Source organism: Myotis myotis, unplaced genomic scaffold, assembly GCF_014108235.1.
Source record: "Myotis myotis isolate mMyoMyo1 unplaced genomic scaffold, mMyoMyo1.p scaffold_m19_p_13, whole genome shotgun sequence".
Lineage (NCBI taxonomy): Eukaryota > Metazoa > Chordata > Mammalia > Chiroptera > Vespertilionidae > Myotis > Myotis myotis.
In genome coordinates this window covers 46566230-46591768 of record NW_023416317.1, presented here as the reverse complement: position 1 = coordinate 46591768, position 25539 = coordinate 46566230, and the positions used below count along the sequence as shown (strand labels likewise).

The following is a 25539-nucleotide window of genomic DNA, read 5'->3' as shown; positions in this document are numbered from 1 at the left end:
TCATTATTGATTTTTAAAAATTTTTACTCGTAAATCAGAAATAAATTCCCAGTTCCTTTACTTTTAAAGATTTTTTTATTTACTTTAGAGAGAGAAAAATAGAAACATCAATTGGCTACCTCCTGCACTGGGGATCCAAGCCAAAACCCAATCATGTGCCTTGACAGGAATCAAGCAGGCAATCTCTGGGTGTTTATGTTCTATGTTAACTTTTGACCTATGAATAATAAAGCTATAAAACCAAAGCTACAAACCCTTATGTGTCCATAATTGAAAAAAGTTCTCACTTTTCACTGTGAGTCTAAAGTAGTCTCCTTTCTCCAAAGTGGATTTTTAAAACTGCATTAAAATTTCAAAAGGAGCTCTTCTCTGACTGGTTTACAGAGACTAAATAACAGCCTGCTTGGATCTAATAGTCCCAGAAAATAAACTAAACTTCTAATACTTTAAGTATGCTAGCCTAAAAAAAATCTCTCCCACACAAACCCCTTTCATATAAGAATCTAAGTTATTATGATCAAAGTGAATTCCTAGACAAATGAGATATGTTAATTTGGGTTTTGTAAAACAGTATGCTTTTCTCTGATTACGTCACTGTGGGGTATAATACCAGCATACATTTTATTTTTTATAAGTCTGGGTTTCTTTTTTTCATGAAAAGACTAATTTGTGTGAACTTCCTAAATGATACTCGCATAGTACCTTCTAATATCCAGGCCATATTAAAATTTCCTTAACAGTTATCTTCCTACCCTCTGCTTACCAATACTCAAAAATACAAACAACTAATAAACAGCACTGCTGAAAAGTTGCCCCAGATGCCACAGCAAGTTTCTGACAACCCCAATGCCTACCATATAGATACAACTGCATAGAAAGTACTCTGCTGTTTACAGATGTACTTATATTACCACTGTCCTTCTCAAGCTAAACTTATATGCTCCAATTTAGACCAAGGCTAGGCACTCTGCAATCCTTTCTGGAGTCTGGTAATTAATTTAGAATATTTTATATTAAAATAAATATGGGTAAATAAAAAAGAACAACTTAAATTTTGCATGAAATTTTGGGGGGGTTATTTTTTGTTGTTGTTTTTTTTGCATGAATTTAAATAAAACATGAGATTTCAAAAAGCATGCAGCAGGTAAAGCCTATAAAAGCACTTGTCTCCATTGATGGGGCAATGAATAGGAATGGTTTTCATGAGCAAATTTGGGAATCTCATTAAGAAAGAAAAATGGAGATCCAAGTTATTTAATATTTATTTCTAAGAAACTCACCTGTAACCTTGCAATCTCTTCCCCAAATTTCTTTTGCTGTTTTGCCAGGATAGACTGATGATACTCAGCATTGGCCTGCATGATACAGTGCTTGGCAGCCAAGACAGGGAACACCTCCTGGAAATAAAAATACTGACCAGGGAAGAGTCCAACCACACAAACCATCACAGACAACATGGGATGCAGGAAGAAAAAGGAAAAGGAGACAGAAATTAGAATTACCCCATTAATCATTAGAGAAAGGTTAGTCATTAGGTGTAAACAGAGAAGACCACATGATTTTGCATGGGTTGAATTCAATCATTTCAATTTTTTTCTTCCAATTAGAATGAAGGGGTGTTGTTGTTTTTTTCTTTTAAGTGAAGCCAATTAAAATTTTTACAATTCTCTTTAATGGAGCCATGAAGTCAACATTTTGTTTACAAAGAAGAAAGGAAAGCATGCATTAGAAAGAGAAGTAGAATGGACAGCCAGAGGAATAGCAAGCACAAGGCTTTAGAAGCTTTCTTATGAGCCCTTTTCCAGCCCTTAGAGTCAACTAAAACCATTACTCACATACACTAATGAAATTGCTCTATAGCTGACTGTTTCATCATGTTTAAGAGACAAAAGACAGTACAAGTAAGTTCCCACTTATACTCATATCCTAAGACTTTTTAATAAAGATGATTTTTAGCCACATAAAAATTTAGTATGGTATAACAACTAACATTTCAGTATCATATACTCAAAAACACATAGCCAACAGACAAATGAACTAAGTTAATAACTAATATGATTTAGTGTTATTCTGCCGTAATCTGTCTTAAAAAAACTGTATTCAAAATTGTAAAAGATCCAAAAACATGAACTAGGGAAGCTGTTGTATGGGTACCGGCTCTTCTAAAATGTCAAATCCTAGCCTGCAACCTTATTGCTTTTAGGCAGTACATGTCATATAAGATCCAATAAATATACTAGACAATCACTGTGCAGACAATCAATCAATCAATCAATCGATAAATAAGACATTCAAAAACTGAATTACTACCTACGTCCTTTCCTGTCTCCCAATGAATAATATCCTAGCTTCTTGGATCATTATTTGTAGAAATTTCAGTTTTACAATTAAAATATGAAATATCTTATGAGCTTTATTAGTAAAAAAGGCAAAAATAAAGGACACCTAAATCTCAAACTGTACTCATGCCAGTTCTCAAGGTAAGGCTGGAGCAACTTGGTACTTAAACAGGAGAGTTTCGAGGAATACCAGGAATGCTGCAAAGTCGTTCCCAAGTCTTTGTAGGTGACATTCTTCTCTCCATGACAAGACTGCACTAATGGCCCAACAGGATATAACGGTACACTGAGCAGCTGAACATGAGGTCTTTCCAATGAAAAAGAGGTGAGAGGGGATCCCAAGTCTTTTTTTCAGAGTAATATTATTAATACCCAAGAGTCCTGGGCAACTTTCAGCTGGTATCTTGATGTATTTTAAATTTCCAGGAATCTTCACATTGTACATTTTCTGACTAAACTAAGATGTTCTATTGATGAAACTTACATGCTTTTTTTTACTCCACCACAAAGCTATCTGCAACTTCATAACTTTTAAAAATTCCTGAATGATCTATCAATAAACTCCGCTATGAGATCATGTGACAAATACCATGTGCTATCATACAGATGAAACTAATTCCTTGAACATCTCTGAAAGAGTAACTAAATCATACCACGTTTCACTCAATCTCAGTTTCCCTTTCTAACCATTCTAAATTTACTTGTTAGTCTAATAATCTGCTTTGTCCTTCCAAATGATCATCACTGACTCGTCATTTCAAATGCCACTTCAGAAAAATTTACATTAAAATAATACTTCCTGCAATAAATATGTGGTTTAAAGATGGTTGTTTTCCTTAGCTGTTCAACAGCAGTCCAATTTTTCTATTCCTGTTGACAAAACTTAATTCTAATAAAAGTATTGGCTGAATTTGTTTCCTTTTCCTTTTTCTTTATGTCTTTAAGAAAACAGGACAATAATTAAAAGTGTGAACAATCAACATGCTCAAGTATTCATGCTTGTTGTACCAAATCACCAATGAATCAGAAGAACACAATACCCTTATTTGATAAAAATTATTGAGATAGATATTTAAAAATTTCCAGGAAGAGATTTAGCTTGGAAAAACAAGTGAAGAGCAGAGGCAAAGGCATCCCCTCAATATGAAATAAATTTTCATGCATCTTAAATAAAAAAATATTTCTACAAATACATTCTTTAAATGCCTCTCCTAAAATTTCAAATCTTGATAAAATGTAATTTTCAACTTGCTTCTTGTACACAGTATCCAAATATTTCTACATGCAAACAGCCAAGTGTGTATAAAAATGATAACTGACCTTAGGGAGAGTGTCTTTATACTGACACTGCTTGAAAGCATCACCAAAATAATCTGCAGCCTGATTCGCCAATTTGGCTATAATGGCATCTTTCATTTTATCTGGAATAAAATATGAAATTGACCATTATAATTAAAATAAAGTAATCTGATATATCATGATTGTACATGTCTTAAAAAATCCTTATTGATGAAATCAATTCATCTGCATGAAATTTAATTATTCCTCAGGCAAATACAAAGAGTCAGAAAATAATTTAGTGGTTGCCAAGAGCTAGCGGAAAGAGGGAATAGAGTGTGACTGCCAGTGGGTATGAGGTTTCTTTTGGGGATAATGATAATGTCTTAAAATAAGACTGGTTATGGTCACAAAACTCTGACTATACTAAAAACCAATGAAGTATGTATTTTAAAAGGATGGATTTTACTGTACAGGAATTCTATGTCATATGGATTCCACATGACTGCACCCTTAGTTTTAATTTCTCTGTACTTACATATTCAGTCCATATTCCAATCTGTTATACTAAATCGCATGCTTTATAAGAATTAATCTTATTCCCTCATTCAGAGCTAGGGATTCTGCTAGGCTCAATCTTGTCAGTTAGATCTCCATGAAATGAGATCTCCTTAAAGGTACTCTTCTTCACTAATGAATCTAAAATTAGCATGACTGCCCCTCCATCCTTACCCCACAGCCAGACCAGACCACCAGCCATTATCCCACAATCCACCTTATTCTCTTTAAAGACATTATCTCTGTTTACCTGAGCCACTTAATTTCTTATTATCTCTCCAACACTCAACTATAAACTTCCTGAAATAAGGAATCTTGCTTTTCTTCTAACTCTATTTACCTAGAGCTTAGAGGAGGGACTAGAACACAGAAAGTACTCAATAAATATTTGCTAAATGAATACATGTTTGACATATTACAAACCTATATAAACATTATTTCAGAATTCAATGTTTTAAGACAATAGCTAACTATCCATTTTATAAAAGATTGCAAATACAACTTACATTCTTAAATGTGCATTATACCACCTTAAGTTCAGAAAAGGAAAGCTGAAAATTTTCAATAACGAATGTTTCAAGTTCCTGCTGTATACTGAACATGTTCTATTTTAATCATCTTCTAATCTTAAAAAACTATCACTTATTTTCACATGCAACAAAATGACAAATTGGAATTACCTCTTGTGGCCTTTAAAAAAAAAACTTCTTGGGCCTGTGCCAGCATAATAAGACTGAGGGTCCCAACAGTATCTGGAGATATGTCCACAGTAGGTTCCCGATTTAAGGCAGATAAAACCGTCTCTTTAATATGTAAAAAGGCACCACTAGCAAACTAGAGGGGAGTAAAAAAGAATTTCTTTAAAAATTTATAGGAACTCAGCAAGACTTAATTTTCTATGTTAGACACAAAATTATTCCAAATGTTAACTCAGTTGAGTAGTTATTTAAATTTTATATTGTGCAAAATAGCTCTAAAACATCTGACCTACAGACAATAAGGGTATTTTTTCTAAAATACTATAGAGTAACAAGAAATTTAACAAAGATAAAAAGTCAATTGTAACAAAGAAAGTATATTAACAGGACAAATTGAGTAAACTTATTTTTAGATATACTTCCTCAAAACTAATATGAGAATAAAGGCAGGGATAAAATACTAAAATGTTTTTAGTACTGAATGTACTTGGTTTGGTCCCAAACAAATTCATTTCTCAAACAATTAAACATATATGCTTAAACATATATGCTACAGATACCTACTCCTCTGAGGGACAGCATTACCACCCAATGCTAATGATTTCTATTTGACTCTCAGAGCTCCTTGGTGAAACATTAACCATCAGATTTGTCTTCGGAATTATATTTTTCTAACATTAACACTAAAATCACTTTGCTTTCATGAAACAAATGACACTAGTAAAAAGAAAGAAGTCAGTCTGGGATTAGAAGGTGTTGTGGGTTACACAGATAAGCTACGCAGAGATAACAAAAAGTTAACTGTTTCATGTGAAAATGATGCTTTCTGCAGTCATGAAGTATCATAAAACCAGAGGATCTGCAGAGAGTGATCAGCTGACCCTGCTTAGTAAACTAACAGAATCATAGACTAGAACAGCAAAGAAACCAGTCTCTCATTCACAGATACAGAACTGGAGGCCTACAGCAGTTAAAGAAGTTAGACAGGACATGCAGCTCTTGGTGGCAAACAGCCTAGACAAGAATCTAGGTCTTGCAATACCATTAGTTATCTTTCTATCACTAGGTGTCCTGCTGTGAATCAGAGGTGACTCACAGAATGAAATGTGTCCTCACTAATTCAGAATGCCCTTCCTCAAAGATTTCACATGCCAGTTAACAATTACAACTAGTAGAAAACTAAATAAAAATTCACTTCATTATTGCATTTTAAAACATTTGCCATTTATGGCCTCACAAAGAAAAGGTATATATGCATCATACTTATCATCTGATTGTATGGTAAGCAACAATATGGAGTATATTATTTGCTTAAAGTATGTTTTCCTCTCACTTTTCTAAAACAGCATTCCTCACCTCTCCCCTAAACTTCAACAATGGGAAAAATCAGACTCCACCTCTGAGACAATCAAATCCCAGAGCCATGGGAGACACTGGAAGGACCATTTGGAATTCCATTAAATTTGGTTGGAATCAGGGCACCTGAAACCCCAATGCACCACTTTATTAACACTTCTGCCCTTAGTCTTCCTGTTTGTAAAATGAGAATGACATTATATAACATACTTCACATGGTTTACCTGAGAGTCAAATAATGTATATGAAAAAACTCAGCGGGAAGGCCAGGGAGGGATGGGGGGCAGGAGGGAGGGGGGTAAGAGATCAACTGAAGGACTTGTATGCACGCATATAAGCATAACCAATGGACATAAGACACTGGAGGGTAGGGGACCACTTAACAATCACTTATTGTTCTTTAAATTGAAACAAAAAATGGAAGCTAAATAAATAAACAATTGCCACAAAAATCATATGCCTTATTAGTAAATATAGCATAACATTACATATCTGGCCACATTTAAATATGACCTCTCCACAAGTGTCAAAGTTAAACTTTTCTTGCTAAGAGGTCTTAAGTTTTGTGACTTGTGTGAAGCTTTACAAGTGTCTCACTGTAAAAAAAAAAAAAAAAAAAAAAATTAAAATTAAATAATGCACAAAATCTTTAAATGAGGTTATTTCATACATTTTATAATTTGAACCTAATTTATTGAGCCATTATGTGCCAGGCACTGTGCTAGGTGCTGGGTATACAATGGTGAGGAAAATGAGAGCTGGTTTATAGTACGTAGTTTATCTAAGAACCTCAAAAATATAAATCAATTCATTAAAAAAATACTACTTTTCAAGAAAATATCTGTGTGTAAAGAAATATCTGTAAACCTAAATGCAAATTATTTTCAATTTAATCCAACTTAGTGTTGATCATTATATAGTAACTACTTTTCTGCATACCTGGTAATGCTTAGCAGCGATTTTCAATCCTTCATCATTATCCAGGTTCTGTTCTGCTGCAATTTGGCTAGCTAAGGCTGCACAATTGAACAACACACAGCTCTTTTCATATCCTAAGCTTGCAAGAGCTGTAAAAAATTGAGAAGGAAAATTTATCAGATTATTTTTTCTGAAGAAAATTAATGTTTCAAAGAGAAATAATATAACCTCTATCCCATTGCCTCTCACAAAAACAAGTTACCAGCCCTGTTTTCTCACCCATCATAGGCTCCCAAATTGATAGCTGCCCTGCCAGGCATTTATTTTCATAACAATATTCCCATCATCTAAAATTCAACAGATCAATATATTATTCTTTCCTTCCCTTTAAGTCCACACTGTTATTAGTCAGGTTCAAAATGAAAAGTCATTTTCACATCATTGCTCACTTAAATTCAAATACACTATTTCTATTTTTCCACACTTAAATTCAAATACATTATTTCTATTTTTCCATCACTTCTCTAAAAAGTATACCTTCCCACCACATTTAAACCAATTCCTCACTACTACAAACCTAAGCAAATGCCAGAGCCAGAACCTCCTAGCTGGCCTTCCATGCCTCATTCCGTTATGCCAATACGTCTCTCAGAAGACTAACAAATTTGCTTAAAATACAACTTTGATCAAGAATCTACACGCCTCACATCCATTTAGAAAGCTACCATTAAAAAAATGTTTTTTAATTTAAAAAAACAGGCAGGCTGGCGTGGGTCAGTGGTTGCGGGGCAACCTATGAACCAGGAAGTCACGGTTCAATTCCCAGTCAGGGCACATGCCCGGGTTGAGGGCTCCATTCCCAGTGAGGGGCGTGCAGGAGGCAGCCAATCAATGATTCTCTCTCACCACTGATGTTTCTCTCTCTCTCTCTCTCTCTCTCTCTCCCCCTCTCCCTTCCTCTCTGAAATCAATAAAAATATTAAAATTAAAACTAAAAAAAGATTGAGAGCTTAGAAAAATCTCCAGAATATGATAAAAGCACAGAAAATGTATGGTGGTGGAGCATCTTCAAAACACACACGCATATACACAAACAGGGCAATACAGGAAAGCCATGGCTAAATATAAAGCAACTGGTCCCACTACAAAACAAAAAGTCAATGAACCTCAGGATGAATAGAATATAGTCCAAGCAACGGATATGGGTAATCTTTTATATACAGATATATGTATATATCTCAGTCTATTCTATTTTCCATAAACATTATCATCCCAAGCTGTAGTCTATCTTTTATTTTGACATTTCTTATATATAAAATACTTTTTGAAAACTTTTTTTCCTTATAATTAAATCTTATCTTTTTTCCTTTATGATCTCTCTTATCAGACCTAAACACAAATCAGGTGTTTTGTGTGTGTTTTTTAAAGAAATATTCAATTCTCCTTTCTTCAAATAGCTCTTTTTCTTAATATTCAACTCCTCCCCGTTTTAACCTGTGCTTTTCTTTTATATATATAAAAGAGGGAGAATCATTGATCAGCTGTCTCCTGCACGCCCCCTATTGGGGATTGAGCCCACAACCCCAGCATGTGCCTTGACTGGGAATCTAACCGTGACCTCCTGGTTCAGAGGTCGACGCTTAACACTGAGCCATGCCGGCCGAGCTGTGTTCTTTTCACACAAAGCCTTTCAAAATGAAAATAGCTTGATTATACAGTTTTTCTAATTCTTAAAATAGTTTTAAAAAACTACAAAATAAAATAAAACCACCAAATATGTTACACCTCCAAGTTACCCACTGTTAATAAAAATGCAGCAGCTCTGCCCTGTAATAGGCCGTTTATTCAATATTCCATGTAGATAGCTTTAAATGTCAAATATATATTTACATTATCATTCTTAGAATATAAAATTACACAATATTCTAATGAATGAGTTGCCCATGCTTTATTTAATCAAGACATTACTAAAGGACATTTAATTCCAATATTTACTACTAGAAATACCTTCATGAACTACTTCCTGCTTTATTTAAGCTTTTTTTTTTTTTTTTTTTTTTTGCCTCCCACTTCTTCCAGGAACTTGGTTCATCATTTAACCTATCTTACTTAATTATCATTTAGTTCTCTTACCATCTGCTCCTTATTCTCAACCTACTCATTTGCTTGACGCAATATCACTAAAAATCCTTTTCTTGACCTTGCCTCTCTCTCAGCATAATGCTCCCTTTACTCCCAAATCTTTACCCCAAGTTTTCTGAAATAAACAATCCATAGTTGCTGTTTCCATTTCATTACTTCTGGTCCAGCTCACAACCTGATGCAATCTGGCTCCTGCGGCATGCCCCTAGTGAAACTTCTTTCGTTGCCAAATCCAGTGACTTCTCCAACCTTACATGACTTGACCCCTACTATAATGACTGTCAATAATGTTCCAACCTGGATGAACATCAAAGTTACCTGGAGATATTTTCAAAGATACTGATTCCAGTTCCTCACCCTGAAATGTCTTCCTATCACACCTGGCATTCTGTAACTTTACCTTTAAAGATATACCTGTATCTTTAATATTTCCCCCAGGTAATTCTAATGTGCAACCAGGTTCAGGAGCCACTGGACTACACGGTCGTTGAAACTCTTCTGGTATTTAGGTCAATGTTTCTATTCTCCCCTGTTTCTCCTGAGATCTGAAAGCTTTTCTCAGCCTCATTCTCAGGAATCTCTTCCACTATTTCCCCTGAATGTCGTATTCTCCAGCTCTGGTTTTCACACTTTTCCCAATCTATCCTCTACCACAGGGGATAAATTTATTATCATTTAGTGGTTACTATTTCCAAATCTACCTCTTTTGAGCTTTAAATCCATTATTTCCAAATGCCAAAGAAAAGTTTCTACCCAGACATAACACAGAAAACTCAAACTCAACCTAATGAAAGGAGTAAGGCAACAGATCAAACCAAGTTATAAATCTTAATTAGCATCCACCCTTAATTCCTACTCTTCCCTCTGACTAATAGTAAATCCAGTCAGTTTCACCTCTGAAATGTCTCTCAATCCCACCCCTTCTCTTCTGACCCACATGCACTTCTTGTCTAATTTCATTCATAATGACTCTCACAAGACTCCTAACTCGTCAGTTTCTCCCTAGCCTCTGGAGTTAGGCTTTCTGGATTCATATGTGGCTTCATTAAATCCCTGCCATATAACCTTAGAAAGTCATTTAATCTTTCTAAATCAGTTTGCTCAACTGTTAATAACAGTGCCTTTCCTCATTAGGCTCCTGGGGAATTCAGTGCCTGGATGGAAGATGTACTCAATAAATGTTAGCTCTTAATATGTAAGAAGAGTACAAAACTCATGAGTGTACTATTTACAACTCTTCACAATCTACTTTCCAATGTCTTCTCCCTCCATAACCCTCAATTCAACCTATGGTTTCAAGCCTTAACAATATTTAGTATTATACTAACATGTATTGTATGTAATTTATAGTGATTGTTATGTAACAGTACATAGCATATATTCTATAATACATATGTAGTATATGTAACATATGTATGGTTATATGTAATATTAATATTATTCATTGCAGCTCATATTTACTGAGCACTGTTCCAAGGACTTTACATGAATTCACTCATTTAATCCACACCAGAAGCCATGAGATAAAGAGTACTTCACAGTACTATTCCCTACTTCACACAGATGAGAAATTAAGGCACAGAGAGGTTATATGCTGAGCTAGCAGTTAAAAAGCCTCTCCTCTGACCTTTGATTAAAATGTTCCACCTATAATGTTATTTCCTATCTGGAAAAACCAAATTCATCCTTCAAAGCCTAACTCAAACACTGCTTACTTTCAACAGGCAGAATTAGCTTCCTCTTCCATGCTCCCCTTTGTTCATAGGCTGATCAACTTTCTCCCCAATCAGTCTGAATACAACTGTCTTATTCACTTTTATAACTAGGACAGTGCCTGGCAAGACATAGGCTCTCTACAAATTTTTTTTAATTGCATTAAAAGTTGATGTTGAAAAGAAAAGAAAATGTAAAAATGTTTATTATTTAAAAAGAATCATTACAAGAGCAATTTTAAAAACCTAAAACAAAGTGTTTAGACTAAGTTTCCCATCATTTATTATTAAAAAATTACATACCCAACTTTACAGACCCTCCAAAAAGTGAACCTTTATCAAAAGCATCCTTCCAGGTAAATGTCAAGCAGATCTTGATAAAGAGAAAACAGAAAATTATGTTACTTTCTTGAACCTCATTAAATATTAAGTCTCTTTCAGAGAAAAATTCATAATGAGGAAAAAGACAAAAGCTTCAACCTATCTAAAACATTATCTTCTCTAACCAACCAAATCCTTTTCCTTTCTTGGCCATAAATTTTTTTTTTAAGTAAAATACTGGCACTAAGTTATTTCAATTGGTCACTCTGCATCAGTAATTGTACACATATTGTCTTCTCCAAAATACACGGTCTTATTCATCTTTGTAAACACACAATGGATTGAACAGAATAGGAACTTAATTGTCAAATAAGCCAAGAGAAGCACAGGCAATAAAGTAAGTACTACAGGTTTCCCAGAAGATAAAACAAAAACTATTCCATGGTGACAAAAGTTAGAGAATGTTTATCTTTGGTGGATGGCATAAGATCATTTACTTCTTGATTTGGGTAGTGGTTATACATGTATATTCACTTTATGAAGAGTCAAGCTATATACATATTTTCTTTCACTTTTCTGTATGCATGTTATACATGAATAAAGAGTTTATGTCATAAATTTTTTTAAAAACTGCATCTCACGCTTCTAAAATATTCTGCATACAATGATTTAAAAGAAGTTAGTCTCTTTTAAATTATGTGTTGCAATTTAACTTTTTAACTCTAGGTTAGAGTATTTTCAATATACAAAAACAAGAGAGAATAACATAGCAAACCCCCAATATACCTATCACCAGTTTTTAGCCTTTTGTCTTTCTTGGTTCATCTACCACCCCACCCCACCCCCACCCCCGCCTTTTCCCTGTCCACCCACCTCCCACCCCAAACACACACATACTTTTTTGAAGTACATAAACTAAAACTAATACTTCCTGAATTATAGTTTCTCTCTTAATTCTGTAAAAGCCAAAGGGAAGAACACTATAGATTAATCAGTCAATAATGGATATAAAATGCAGTTAAAATATATATACAGAAGTTACTGAGGAATGAAATGAATAGAATTCTAGGAAACATTCTTCAAAAAAGACATAGATTTGTATCAGATGGGCCTAAGCTAATTTGTATTAAAAAGTCTCATAAAAACCTAAAGATAGTGAAAAGGCACCATTTATTTTAATAAAATGATACCATGAGTGGGAGGAAATGGGTGACTTGCCATTATCATATAACTTTACAAATTAAACAAATGACTTACCTGATTTTCAGAAAATGGGAACTTAGGTTCAATGGAACAAATCTGATCATAGTATCTAAAGCACAGAGCAAAAGTTAAAATTAGCAGAGTTAAATGTTATGGACATTTATGTAAATACAACTGGTTAAAGAGTATACTAACATTATTCATGCTTACTTTGAGTGGCCCACAAATTAATCAGCCATTTTGAAGTTTCTGAACATAATCTTTTATTTGTGTAAACCAAGAGCTAAAGGCATGCAATGAAAAAACTGTAAACAAAAACTCATCCTCCCTCCAAAGAAAAATACTGATCAACTATTATTGCCTATAGGCAAATATCTAAACAGAAATAGTATTTCTTAAAATACTATTTCTTATTAGGATAACTGGTTATATCCATTGAGCAAATTAATATCTCTGGTAAACTGCTCGGTAAGAACAGGTTTGCCAACTTTTAAATATGTTTGGAGCCCTAGCTGGTTTGGCTCAGTGGATAGAGCATCAACCTATGGACTGAAGGGTCCCAGGTTCGATTCCGGTAAAGGGCACATGCCCAAGTTACGAGCTCAATCCCCAGGGTGAGGTGTGCAGGAGGCAGCCAATCAATGATTCTCTCTCCTCATTGATGTTTCTCTCTCTCTCTCTACCTCTCCCTTCCTCTCTGAAATCAATAAAAACATATTAAAAAATATATACATTTTCCCCCTCATCAGTATGACCTTTGAGCTAGCAAAAGGAACGAGGAGGTATCCAAAGCCAAGCGTTCTAACTGGCCTCTACTATTTCCTCCTTCCCTTATCATCTCCAACCCCCCACCCCTTCATGAGGGCTATCTTTCCAATGGTTATTTCTGAGGTCAAGTTTTTTGGAGGAAGGGCAACATGCCTGAGATCAAGTTATTGGCTGGCACGGCTATAAGTTTGGCTACAAACAGGAAGAATTGAACAGTTAAGTAAATACACGGAAGATAATAGGAGCCAGGTTTCTAAGTATCAGAGAAAGGAGTTACTATTAAGAGGAGAATAAATTCTGTGGCTTTGGACTGGAATTAGAGGTATCAATGTGAACTTATTTTTTAATATAGTAGAAAAATACAAAAAACAGGTGTGGGGGTGTATGTGTGTATATTTCCTAAATGTGTATGTTGAGGGAGTCCAGAAGCAGTAACACTTAGGTAGCAATAAGTAAACCTAATGCCCAAATAATGCTCTCCATTAAAAGGAGCCAGTGTTCCTTAGAGATGTGAGTGACTCCATGGCTGAGACTGAGAAAATTGAAGATTCAAGCTTAAAACATCTTGCTATGCCAGAAAGTTAAGAAAGTATTTAAATTATTATGAGAACATGTCAAAAGGACACAGGAACTAGCTTTAAGGGGCTCCCACTAGCCAAATCTAGAAAAATTTAAATAAAATAACAAATCATAACCTATTCAGGAAAATAAGAACATCATTCTGAAGTATATCATATAAACAAATGAACAGGAAAAGCTCTACCCTACTGTACAATGCCAACTAATAAACGTAGAAGAAAAAATGGAGTTAGGAAAATCATCATTTGACACCTTTCAGAATATAATGCCTGATTCAGGTAAGATTCATCAATGGATACTAAAACAAAAGTTTGATGGAAATAGGATATTGCATAGTCTCAAAGTATCTTCCCATAAAACACTAATTAGTACAACACACTTATTAATTGTAAGGTTAAGAAACCTGGGAAATACCATCTTAATCAAGTGATGAAAGTTAACATTACCAACAACAGGACAATCAACTAGTGTTCTTCCTAATATGCACTAAAAAGAACACAGCATCACTTTGGTTGGTACTACTGCCCAAAAATGCATGAATCAGGAGAAAGTATGAGACAAATCCCTATTGAGCAGCATTCTACAAAGTAACTACCCTGTACTCTTCAAAAATGTCAAGGCTTCGAAAGACAAGGAAAAATTGAGGAACTGTTCCAGATTAGAGAACTAACTAGAGAGATAACAAATAAAAGCAATGCAGGATCCTGAACTTATAAACACTACTGGGAGAATCAACAAAATTTTAATGAATTCTATGGATTAAATTGTAATATTCAATCAATGTTAATTTCCTGATTTTGAAAGTTTTACTGTGGTTATTATCTAGGAGAGTATTCTTGTACTTAGGAAACAAACACTGAAGTATTAAGTGCTCAAACCTATAATGAAGCCCTATTATTTTTAAAACTACATCCAAAAATGTGACAAGGTCTGGCATTACCTGGCCATCATTCAACACTCTCCAAGCCTCATCTCAGAATATTCACTATGCATTCTAGTCACTAAAGTCTGTGCTCTCTCCTGGCCCTAAGCTTTCACGCGTTTTTTTACTTTTTTTTTTTTTTCCTCTGTACCTGGAAACTTTTCCCAGCACAATTTCCCACCTTTTTTGTCTAGGCTGACATGTCATCAAAGAAGCCTTTCCTCATTCATCCATCCATCCAACAAATATATGGCAAGAGCTTACTATGCAACAAACACAGTTTTAGGAAATTGGAATGTCCTAAAACCTTTGGGGGTGAGGGTGGGAGACAAACATAAGTTAAAATATAGGAGAGTAGGTAGTGATAAGTACTATGGAGAAAAACAAAGACGTAAGAGGGAGAAGGTGTGTGTATATCTGCATCCTCCACATTATTTGATTAACACACTAACATCATTAGTGCTAACATTATCTCAGCATCTTCACCCCCAAACCAACAATCAGAATGTAAGCAAAGTGGAACTGCAATGTTTTCTTTCCTGATCTATAAAATACTAGTGCTTGAAAAAAACTTCAGAAACCATGAGCCTAGTTCCATCAACTTTATTTTTCAAATGAAAAAGTTACTTCCATAATGCAACAAAACTAAATTTTAAACCACAAAAGGATGACAGTCAAATCTATTTAGAAATTTACAAAATCTATATAAGTGACTCAAGTTAATGAAAACAGAACTAAAATTACAAATTATTAAAAACATCAATGAGAATACTATATGTCAAAACCAGCTGGATGCAGCCAAAAGCAGACTCAGAAAAAAAAAATACAGTCCTAAAATAAAACTAGACTTAATGTTTAAAAAGAGATCGCTCAGTGGTTGAGCATCGACCTGTGAACCAGGAGGTCGCGGTTTGATACCCGGTCAGGGCACATGCCTAGGTTGTGGGGGTTTGCAGGGGGCAGCCAATCAATGATTTTGTCTCATCAATGATGTTTCTATCTCTCTCTCCCTCTCACTTCCTCTCTGAAATCAATAAAAATATGTTTTTTAAAAAAGAGGTGGCTAGCCGAAACCGGTTTGGCTCGGTGGATAGAGCGTCGGCCTGCGGACTGAAAGGTCCCAGGTTCGATTCCGGTCAAGGGCATGTACCTGGGTTGCGGGCACATCCCCAGTGGGAGATGTGCAGGAGGCAGCTGATCGATGTTTCTCTCTCATCGATGTTTCTAACTCTCTATCTCTCTCCCTTCCTCTCTGTAAAAAATCAATAAAATATATTTAAAAAAAAAAAAAAAAAAAAGATGATTTTCACATTAAAAAAAAAAAAAAAAGAGGTGGCTACAAACCTTTAACAAATCTGATCAAGGGGCAAAATCATATATCACACATTCACAACATTAGGAACAAGAAAAAATTGTAAAAGCAGATTATAAGAAGAATAAAACATTTTGCAAGAACTTCTGTGTGACAAAAGGCAACATAAATACAATTAAGAGTTAAGAAACAGATTTAAAGATATTTGCAATATACATAAGGGGAAGGGATAGCCAGAAAAGGTAAATAACTCCTAAAAATCAGTAAGGAAAAAACTAGCAACCTAGAAAATGAGCAGAGAAAAAAAAAAACAAAAAACAGGCAATTCACAGAAAAAGAAACTAAAGTGACCAGTAAATGTAAGATGTTGGACCTCTGAGAAATCAGGGCACTGCGACCTAAAACAAGGTACTATCTCTCATCCATCAGTATAGCAAAAAAAACCACACAATTAATTTGAATTATTAATCAGTGAGCATTAGGATGGACGTGGAAGAATAAAAAACTCACATATACCTGCTACTGGAAATGGACATTGATGCAACCACTGTGGAGAGCTGAAAATGCAGATACCCTATTCACTTAAAAACACCCTTTTCCGCTCCCTCCCAAAATGCCACTAAATTTTTTTTTTTAGTGTTGTGGTTCCTTTTTTTAAATATATTTTATTGATTTCAGAGAGGAAGGGAAAGGGAGAGAAAGATAGAAACATCAATGATGAGAGAGAATCATTGATAAGCTGCCTCCTGCATGCCCTACACTGGGGATCGGGCCAGCAACCTGGGCATGTGCCCTTGACCAGAATTGAACCCGGGGACCCTTCAGTCCACAGGCCGACACTCTATCCACGGAGCCAAACTGGCTAGGGCTAAAAAATTAATTAAAATTAAAAAGATGTAAATGCACAAAGATAAGAAGAATGGGAAAGGGCACAACAGCATACAAGCGGGTTTCAGTGAAATTTTGTAAAAGGTGAGAAGTGAATGAAGCAGAGAAAGCTGAAAATCTAACTGCCTGGAGGGCAGGGAGCTAACAAAATATACCAAGTCAAGTCATGTCCCAGAAGCCAGCAAGAATCTGAATTAACAAACATGAGATACCACTGAAGACAGGATTTAAAGATGAGGCCGGGAAAAATCTCTGAAACCTTTGACTACCAGATCCTCTATTCGGAGAGCAGACTTACAGGAAATGTTAGGGATATCAAGCACAGCTAAGAGGGGAGGATGGAGATTGAGAAGCTTTGGTTAGGAGTGCTGTCAACATCATTCTCTCTCCTTCTTCCTTACTAACAAATTGCAGATTTTAGCTGGGTATGCAGCTGCCTTTAATAAGAATTCCTTTTCTTATGCTACCCTTCCATGAGATGCAGACATACATAATGGCCAATTACATATGAGCAGGGTATTGTGGGGCAGTTTCCGCACTACCTCCTTTCTCCCCTCCTGCTATCTTAAACTTGGGTATGGCTGCTATCTGGACCCTGAGAAAAACGGTTGTACAGAGTGGAAAGCTGGACGGAGCCTGAGCCTGATGAACTTCACAGAACCACTATACCAGCCATGGACTATCAGAACTACCTCTCTACCAACTGTTTACACAGGAATAAAATCATAATTTAACTCCCTGATGACTTGAGATCTACCACATGCAGCTAAATCCAAAGCTGATACAGGTGCCACACTAAAAATAGATGGTATAAAAGACTGCATACATGATTGTTGAGATCTCCAACTTCTAATTCCCCAGTAAAATTTCAGAAAGCTGACAACCAAACTTTTTCATGGAAAGAGACCCCAAGCTTTCTCTCTAAAAATACTAATCATCACAAAAGACATGAACACTGGAGCTTCCTCTCCCACCCACCCCCCAAAAAAATTATAATACAGGATTCCCATATGATCACCCTAAAGTTCACCATTTATCAAGGCTCTTCTAATCAATTTTTAGTTAAAGCCACTTTATATGGGATGACACTCACTCTCAACCAAATACACATAAATGTGTATTTTAGGAAATTTTACTGGAACATCTCCATTTTAGTAACAATAAAAAGGCAGCTCCATCACTGGACCTATTTGTAGAGCAGTGTACCAGTACTGATCAAGCTAGCTTCTATTGTTTAGGAATTAGCTTAACCCCTCCTTTTTGAAAATTGTATTTAAAAGTTCATTAAGTTAAAAATATGTAAATTAATGTTATTTACACAATTATCCAACATAATCATTAAACGATATTTTGTTTGATTGGAACACATATCTCACAATGTTTGATTTTTACAGATATATACCCAAAAAACTTTTGTACAGACCTCCATTATAAAATATAATAGACTGTAGTATATCTATTAAGTTATCCTAACCCCACTAGAAGAGTAAGGAAGGGGGGGGGAGTAGTTGATAATAAATGAGCTAGGAGAGGATCGTATAAAGGAGACTAAAGAAACATGGTTAGTTTCAAAGACGCTATCTGTGCAACAGCCCTATCTATACCTAGGAACAGTTTCACATTTATGCCTGGGAAAAGAATAAAGGGATAAACAAATGAATGATGGTTTAAAGTTCACATCAGAACCCTATCAGTACCACAATCCACTATTCATTCTTTCTTGTCCGTTAGCCTTAAATCCATGCATCAATTGTCACCGAAAACTCCAAGCTCCTTAAGGGTTGGTACCAAAACAAACACTCTATTCAATAAGATTGTTATCACAGTGTTCACTATACCCATTTTTTTTAATATTACTAAGGGAAAACCCCCACTGAATGCTACTCATGCCTACATGAAAATTGCTTTGGAAATTTCTGTTAAAGTTTGTTAATTCTAAAGCATGCCTAAGTATTCCTAGGTTAACTTTTAAAAAAAAAAAAATGCTCATACTAAATATCAAATTAATGATCTTTACAGCCCAACAGTCTTATCTTTAAAACTGACACCACGAGATCGTCATCATCTCTCTCTCAGCGATCTATTCAGTGGCTTCCTTTGGGGGGAACCAGGTCTTCCTCCTTCCCTACTGCTCTGATCCACGGCGGAGGAGACGTGAAACCAGCTGAGTGACTGGCAATGAAATTAGGGCCTTTAACCACCATCACACATGGGCACACGCCAACCCAAACAGAGCTTCCCATGGCTTCCACCAGAGCTAAGGAGAAACGGCCCTCTCGGATGTAAGATCCTGAGCGTAAGGACGCTGTAACTGCAGTAGACCCACCGGTGGCCATCTCTCCCAACACAGGAACAAAGCTCAGCTGCGAAGCCATCCACACGGAGGCAAGGTGCTACCCGGCGGATGATCCCTAAAGCTAAGGAAGCAGCATTACGGAACTTCTCGGTCACCAGCACAAACAAGCTGGTGTAACCTGGGCTTCTACGGACAACCTAGCACAGCTGTGTTTGCCCTGTGAACCAAGGGCAAGATGTTCCACGTAGAAAATGAGATGAGGCGAAAGAAATGTCTTAACTGTAAAGTGCCCTAGACGTGTTCTGTTATTCTAACTGCAAAGCACCAGAAAAAAAAAAGAGCTCTCATTAAAGACAGCACGAGCTCCATAAGCCTTTGTAAAACAACCAATTTACGCCGGGACGCGCATACCTGTTGGTGGACAAAGTGACTTTAAGCTATTTCTCTTGAACCTTCTATTATGTCCCTCACACGTGTAACCTCAAAGAATGGCAGCGCCTACCCCTTGGAATTTTCCACCTGTCATCCGATTATGATGAACTTGGGAAGATGGCTCATTTCAAGTGGACAATGTAGTTAAGTAACAGGCATTTGTCCACAGTGTCCCGATTCTCCTACAGCCCTCAAGCAACCTCTATTTTGAAATTGAAATCTGGCCAAGAAATACACACACACAAAAAAAGGTGGGGGGAGGAGAGTCTTAATTAAATACATTCCCTCCCCCACCAAAAAAAAGGGGGGAGGGGGAGAAAACTAGTTCTGAGTAAATGTGGCAAGAGAGATCGATCAGTACGTGGCTGACCGTTCCTCCGGGGTATCCGACCCCCCGAGCCGGGAGGACCGAGGGCTGCGGCGAACCGGCAGCACCGGTGCCCGGTGCCCGGAGCCCGGGCAGGGCCAGCGGCAGCCGGCGGGGCGGCTCCTGCTCACCAGGAAGGAATGCAGACCACACCTACGCGCCCCAACAGGCCAGCGGGGCGGCCGGGTCTGGGCCCCGGGTGCGAGGGAGGGAAGGAGGGGAGCAGGAGGAAGGGAGGGGGCGGCAGGCGGCCCGAGCCCGGCCCCAGGCCCACCTCAGCAGCGTCTCCAGCGCGCCCTCGTGCTTGTCCAGCGGGCGGCCGAGCGCGGCGCGGCGCAGCTTGCTGAGCTCCTCGGCCGCGCGGCAGTACTGGGCCTGCTCCTCCCCGCCGCTCGGGTACGTCTGCTGGATGAACTTCACCAGCGGCTTGGCCAGGTCCACCTCCGAGGTCTTCTTCAGCTGCACCGAGATGAACGTCGCCATGGCGAGCTCCTCCGTCGCCGTGCCGGCCAAAGAAACCGCGGGACGACAGCGACGAGGCCGGGGAGCGCCGGGGAGCGGACTGGCGGACCCACCGGGGGACGGACGGGCGCTCCGCTGGCGCTTCGGTCCGGCCACTTCCGGGAGCTCGCGCGCAGGCGCCGTCCGCGCGCCGCCCGCTATCACGTGGGGGAGTCGGGGCGGTGGCTTCCGCTCACCTGGGACCAAACGGGCCTGGGCTGCGCGAGGGAGGCTCGGCTTTGGTCTCGGGTGGGATCCTGGGCTTCGGTGCCGCCGCGACGGGTGGACAGACGCTTTCATGCAAAAGTAACCATTCATATGCCTTCACTCAGACAACTCGGGGGCGTCCTGTGACTGCCAGCCGCGAGTGTGTGCGGCGACCTGGGCAAGACCGATGGATGGTACTGCATTCCCGGCTGCCGTGCACTGGTATTGAGTGCACGGAAGCCTTGGAAGCAAGGTCCCTACCATTCACACTTCAGGTAAGGAATCAAATGCTAAAGTGACCCAAAAAAAAGTTTCATGGAACAAACATCAGGGTTGTTGGGATGTGGGATATGAGGATCCCTTGGAAGAACCTAACTTACACAAGATGAATTAGAGAAGGCGAAGGTAAAACGACCAGTTTGAGAAGATGCCTGACATTGGAAGAAATGGGAAATGGCGAGGAGAGTAGTGGCAAGGGAGAGCTTCCCAGAGCAAGTGCAGAGGCCCTCGGAGGCAGCACTTCCCAGCTGCAGGGAGGTGAAGCCAACACTGTGGGGAACACTTAAAAGAAGCAAGGAAAGAATGGAATGAAATAAAGTTGGAAGGGTAAGCTGTTAGGTCTGATCAGATCATCAAATCGATACCCCCTCCCTCTGGGAAACAAACTTTTAGATCATTTTGCAACCGACATTTCCTTTAGCTTAGACCACATTCATTTGCTAAGACCAGTAATTTTCCTCTCGGACTTGCCCAAGATCTGGACCCGCCCAGAGAATTCCCAGCTGAAGATGCCCACTTAGAGTCCTTTGAAATCTCTGCCTCCCCATCCCTGTAGGCTGGTGCCATTTGGGGCTCAGCCCATCTGGTTTTCCAGATGACCTAATCCTATGTAATAAAAGACTCATATGCAAATCGACTGAATGGCCAACCCATGAGTCACTATGCGTGCACTGACCACCAGGGGGCAGACACTCAACACAGGAGCTGCCGCCCGGTGGTCAGTGCACTCCCATGGGGGGGGGGGGGGGGGGGGGGGGGCGAACTGCTCAGCCAGAAGCCCTAAGCTGGGGTCACGGCTGGCAAGTGTCGGTGGCGGGAGCCTCTCCCACCTCCGCTGCAGTGCTAAGGATGTCCGACTGACAGCTTAGGCCCACTCTCCACAGGCCTAAGCCATCAGTCGGACATCCCCGAGGGCTCCTGGACTGTGAGAGGGTGCAGGCCAGGCTGAGGGGCCCCCACTCCCCCGAGTGCATGAATTTCATGCACCAGGCCTCTAGTAAATTTATAATTCTTAACCACTTTTGGCCTCATGTGTTCCTTCGGGGACCCTTACATTTGGTGCTGACTGAGTCTGCTACTCTGAAAGCTATAGGCAGTGACAACTCATCCTGGGCTTAACTCAGCAAACACCACCCAGCATCCTAATCAAACACTGCTGTAATTAATGATTTTGGCAGGTGTAAGGGATTTTTTTTCTACATCCCTTCCTAACAGGAGGCCACATTCCACTCAAAACAGGGACGATCAACTGGACAGGCACCTGTACTCTAGTCTCTCTCTCACCCAATATTCAGTCTTTACCTGTCCCTGTAACCCATCATATCTAACACAAAAGGGCAGTCTAGATAATCACCCTCCTTATAACCATCAGTGTCTCAGCAGGTGTCGGATTGGCATAGGGGATTTAACCACTGCTCTATCATCTTTTGAATTTCTGTCTCAGGATCTACAGGAAAGCCTAGATGACACTGCCAAAAGTTTAGTTCAAATTCAGGATTAGATAAACTCACTAGCGACTGTCCCCCTCCAAAATCAGAGAGGACTAGACCTCCTAACTGCGGAGAAAGTGAGTCTATGCCTCTTTCTGGAAAATGTCAATCAGTCTGGCCTAGTTAGGGATGCCACCCAAAAATTAACAGAAAGGGCCACAAAGATTAGAGAACATCAATCACCTTCATGGGACTACTGGCTAAAGAATATAAATTGGTATACCTGGCTACTTTCCTTCATAGGACCATTAACACTCCTATTGCTCCTCCTCATTTTTGGCTCATGTATTCTGTGTCATTTTTCATCTTCAGGACCACTCTCGAGCCTTCACCAAACCAGTCTGGGGGAATCATGCTGCTGCAACCCCTTACTCCAACCATGAGGAATCTATGCAGGGTTTCAGCCAACTACAATTAAGTTCCATCACCTTATGATCTTGATATCTCCTCTCAGATGGAAGAAATGACCTCCGTCCTTATTCCATAAAGCAAAAAGGCTGAGTCAGACCTAACAGAAGCAAGCATTAAATCCTTCAGAACCTGGTATACCAAGTTAAAGAATTTGTATTGTAGCATAAAGCAAAGAAAGCAATACATGCATTTAAGCAACAGTGACATTATACAATTATTTTAAAAGGCCATCCTATGCATCGATCTGATAGTGTATCTCTTGATGAGATGTAGTATGAAGTACACAGTATCTATCATCTATTGGGGCAAAGTAAACGACACCATAGGAAGTAACCAAACAAATCCAGAAGGTGAAACATTCTGCAGGTTAACTGGCCCCATCTCTTCAATAACTTATTGTTTTGAATAAAGCCACTACTCTACTCTATGAAAAGAATTTTAAGGGACATAAGAGTCTGGATTAAATTCTAGTTTGAACAGGCCACCTATAAAATGCATTTTTCAGGACAATTGAGGAAATTTTAATGTAAATGGACTGAGTGTATGCTGAAAATGTGTTGCCGTGGAAGGTGGAGATCATTAACTAGGAAGAGCAAGCCATAGAACAGTTGTAATACAAATAAACAATACAATATCTCATAAATAATACAAAAATAAACTTGCCCATACAACTTTAGACCTACTTTTGCCCACCCTTTTCTATGTTACAATATCTCATTTTGATTACAAAATGCAGTGCTTTCAGGTGCTATGGAAAAAAAAAAGATCTAGCATTATACCCTAAGGTGTTAGCAGTTATAATCTTCGAAAGTGGAAATGGGTATTTTATTTTTGCCTATCTTTTTATGTAATTTTTACAGCATACATACTATTTTTGCTATATATGTTTATTTTATCACAATTTTTAAATTTTTATTTTAATTAGAATATTCTAGGTTAAAATAAAATAGCTACTGTGTAGTGAATGCATTAAGAGGAAGACAAGATGGAACCTGGGAGGATCATGAGACCATTTCAAAAATCCAGGTAGGAGATCATGAAAGCTAACATTAGCAAGAGTGAACCATGTTGATATATTTTTGAGTTAAACATTGAAGAATTTACTGATAAACAGGATAGGAAAGTAAAGAAAAGTGTTGAATCATTTGTTAATATTTAACTCAGCCATATTTATTTCCTTCATAAATTTATCCCAACTCGCAAGTATGTTGTTTGTTTTTGTTTTTTTTTTAAATTAAATCTTTATTGTTCAGATTATTACATTTGTTCCTCTTTTTTTTCCCCCCATAACTCCCCTCCTCCCAGTTCCCGCCCCACCCTCCGCCCTCACTCCCCACCCACTGTCCTCATCCATAGGTGCACGATTTTTGTCCAGTCTCTTCCCGCATCTCCCACACCCCTTTCCCCCCAGGAATAGTCAGTCCATTCCCTTTCTATGTCCCTGATTCTATTATAATCAACAGTTCATTCTGTTCATCAGATTATTTATTCACTTGATTCTTAGATTCACTTGTTGATAGATGCATATTTGTTGTTCATAATTTGTATCTTTACCTTTTTCTTCCTCTTCCTCTTCTTAAAGGATACCTTTCAGCATTTCATATAATCCTGGTTTGGTGGTGATGAACTCCTTTAGCTTTTCCTTATCTGTGAAGCTCTTTATCTGACCTTCAATTCTGAATGATAGCTTTGCTGGATAAAGTAATCTTGGTTGTAGGTTCTTGGTATTCATCACTTTGAATATTTCTTGCCACTCCCTTCTGGCCTGCAAAGTTTCTGTTGAGAAATCAGCTGACAGTCGTATGGGTATTCCCTTGTAGGTAACTGAGTTTCTTTCTCTTGCTGTTTTTAAGATTCTCTCTTTATCTTTTGCTCTTGGCATTTTAATGATGATGTGTCTTGGTGTGGTCCTCTTTGGATTCCTTTTGTTTGGGGTTCTCCGCGCTTCTTGGACCTGTAAGTCCATTTCTTTCACCAGGTGGGGGAAGTTTTCTGTCATTATTTCTTCAAATAGGTTTTCAATATCTTGCTCTCTCTCATCTTCTGGCACCCCTATAATTCTGATGTTGGTACGCTTGAAGCTGTCCCAGAGGCTCCTTACACTATCCTCGCATTTTTGGATTCTTTTTTCATTTTGCTTTTCTGGTTGGGTGTTTTTTGCTTCCTTGCATTTCAAATCATTGACTTGATTCTTGCGCTCCTCTGGTCTGCTGTCGGGAGTCTGTATAATATTCGTTATTTCAGTCCGTGTATGCTTAATTTCTAGTTGGTTCCCCAATATAAGATCGAGGGTCTCATTAGTTTTCTTGTAGATCTCATTAAGTTTATCGGCAGCTTCTAAACAGTTCTTGAGAGACCTTAAAAGTGTGGTTCTGAACTCTATATCTTCCATTGACAATTTTGTCCTGTTTCTTTGTCTCCGCATTTTGTTATGCTTCCTTGGTGCACCCCCTATTGGTCTTTGTTCGCAGTCTTATAGTTAAATCTTGATTGTTGTAGCTAATTCCAGGGAGGGTTTGACCTCCAGGCCAAGTGGCTATGAGAATCAGCTGTGTCAGCAGT

General features: G+C 38.2%; 1 protein-coding gene across 4 annotated transcripts in view; it reads right to left on the bottom strand.

The window, feature by feature from the left end:
• Positions 1-20715, bottom strand: part of LOC118668282 (programmed cell death 6 interacting protein) — a 44771-nt gene extending 24056 nt beyond the window's left edge. For 2 of the 4 annotated variants that reach the window (XR_004971610.1, XM_036332938.1), the window contains exons 1-7: positions 20364-20715; positions 12580-12634; positions 11305-11374; positions 7169-7296; positions 4856-5009; positions 3660-3760; positions 1281-1412 (exon numbers count right to left, since the gene is read on the bottom strand). Coding sequence is in view for 3 of the 4 variants with exons in the window: in XM_036332938.1 (XP_036188831.1) it covers positions 1281-1412; positions 3660-3760; positions 4856-5009; positions 7169-7296; positions 11305-11374; positions 12580-12634; positions 20364-20572 (849 nt within the window). In the remaining variant the exon portion in view is untranslated. The remainder of the gene's footprint in view (positions 1-1280; positions 1413-3659; positions 3761-4855; positions 5010-7168; positions 7297-11304; positions 11375-12579; positions 12635-20363) is intronic. The other 2 variants (XM_036332936.1, XM_036332937.1) reach the window with 2 other exon arrangements.
• Positions 20716-25539: the final 4824 nt, after the last annotated feature.